This window comes from Limulus polyphemus, unplaced genomic scaffold (assembly GCF_000517525.1).
Source record: "Limulus polyphemus unplaced genomic scaffold, Limulus_polyphemus-2.1.2 Scaffold7795, whole genome shotgun sequence".
Taxonomy (NCBI): domain Eukaryota; kingdom Metazoa; phylum Arthropoda; class Merostomata; order Xiphosura; family Limulidae; genus Limulus; species Limulus polyphemus.
The window spans coordinates 16,092-18,116 of record NW_013673405.1 but is presented as its reverse complement, the minus strand read 5'-3'; the positions used below and the strand labels follow the sequence as shown (position 1 = coordinate 18,116).

General features: G+C 32.9%; 1 protein-coding gene across 1 annotated transcript in view; it reads right to left on the bottom strand.

Moving 5' to 3' along the window:
- The window catches only part of LOC106474871, a gene marked incomplete at its 5' end in the record, with an annotated part of 29,792 nt that overhangs the window by 12,643 nt on the left and 15,124 nt on the right, over positions 1-2,025 (bottom strand). Inside the window, one exon of the mRNA XM_013935568.2 lies at positions 916-1,196. Coding sequence (XP_013791022.2) covers positions 916-1,196 — 281 coding nt within the window. The remainder of the gene's footprint in view (positions 1-915; positions 1,197-2,025) is intronic.

The following is a 2,025-nucleotide window of genomic DNA, read 5'->3' as shown; positions in this document are numbered from 1 at the left end:
ACTAGTTATTACAACTAAACAATGACATGCCCAGAAACACATAGAGTGGATTTAGGTTTAAACTGATAAAGTAGTTGCCGGGTTATCTCGACTGGAACAAGAAGAACAATATGGTGATTGGTCACTCTCTGGGTTGGTATCTTAGCAACAGTTTCTTGCCTTGTTGGGTAGAGAAACAAATGAAAGTGAGCAGCAATCATCTTTTAAAGTAAAACTGTCATTGTTGTTTTTTTAGTAAATATATATTTGTATTATGCTTATTGAGTATCTTGGCCATCCCTACCTATAGAGTCTACCTAACAAATATTTCTCCAGATTTATAGATCTTCGTACTAACTATCAGTATAACCTTAAGTAACAGATTTTCAAGTAGAAAAGACCTGGAACAATATATCAAAATTTTGAATTGAACTCTGGGAAGAATAGTTTCTCTGCTTACTTAACTTCATATGTTCTTTTACTTAATCAATAATGAAAACCAAAAAAGATCACCAGAGGTTTCCCAGCATCCTCTTGAGAATAAATAAAAGTGTTTCACAGGACATCAAACATATTAGGAAAAAAGTGGACCAGGGGACATCAAACATGTTTGAGAAAAAAAAGTGGACCAGGGGACATCAAACATCTTAGGGAAAAAAGTGGACCAGGGGACATCAAACATCGTAGGGAAAAAAGTGGACCAGGGGACACCAAACTCTTGGAGAAAAAAAGTGGACCAGGGGACACCAAACATCTTGGAGAAAAAAAGTGGACCAGGGGACACCAAACCACTTGAAAAAAATACCTCGGTGATGCCCAGGTATAACTACACCACTAATTAAGATGTTCATAAATTGATGTCAAAATTTTGGAAAATACAAATACTCAAATATACGTTTTTTCCAAAAAAAACAAAAACTAAAGAAATAAAATTACGTTTTTGTGTGCAACTCTTGATACAGATTTTATTTTCAGAGATCTTGGGAGTTGACTCATGTTGTCGAATCTTCTTGTTTACAGCATTGAAAACACCACCATGAACGGGAAAGAACATGTACAAACACTCGCTGTCCGTAAAATGAAGATCTCGCTCCAAGTCTCCTGTATATCGCTTTCTACTAAACTTTAGAGTAGTTATTCCATCTTCTCGCCAACCACTCATATTGCTGATGCTCTGACTGGGATCCAGGGATGGTTGTTTGTAATCTGCTAACCACCTGGTGAAAAAAAAAAGTTTATATGCTTTTCAATATCTCTAAGTTGATGTTATTATCATTTTTTTTTCTATGCTATACACTAACATAAAACAAATAAATGATTTGATAACACCAAATTTGTTTTTTTTTGTTAATTGGACACTCAACGTTTTGCTTTACAGCTTCTTTAGAAACATTCCGCTAAAACACAACCATATTTCTAGTATTAAAATGTCTTCTACACATCAATATGTTACAGAAATTAAATAACTTTCAAAATGTTTCATTCAAAACACAACCCTTTACACACGGGTCAAAGGTCATGTCATTGTGTTTGTTGACTCGAGTTCAAAATTTTATTGAACTACTATTTTATGAATGTATGTGAATAAGTTTGGTATCAAACTGTAGATTATAATTCAAATTTTAGATTTTAGTATTATATATTATTCAATTTCTTAATTTAAAAGTAAATATTAAAAAAAACACCAATATTGACAAGCTAGTATATAAACTAAGAACCTCCTATGTTTTCTATTTGCCGAGATATCACTCATGTACTAAATCAAACACAGTGGCCCCGCTCACCTCTTTCCATTTTTGAAAAGGCTCCCTTATATACACTTACTTCAATATATGACAAATGAATAACCAATCAAAAGCTCAGAATGTCCCCCTAGTGGCTTTCTCTGTCATTTTCATGTGTTAGGACACCATCTCATTCTTTCGAACCAAGATTTGAACCAATATCATATTTTTTTAGACCCAAATACAGCTTGATAAATTATAGTGGAATCCCATGGTATCATAAATTACTATATTTCAACTATATATATATATATATATATAA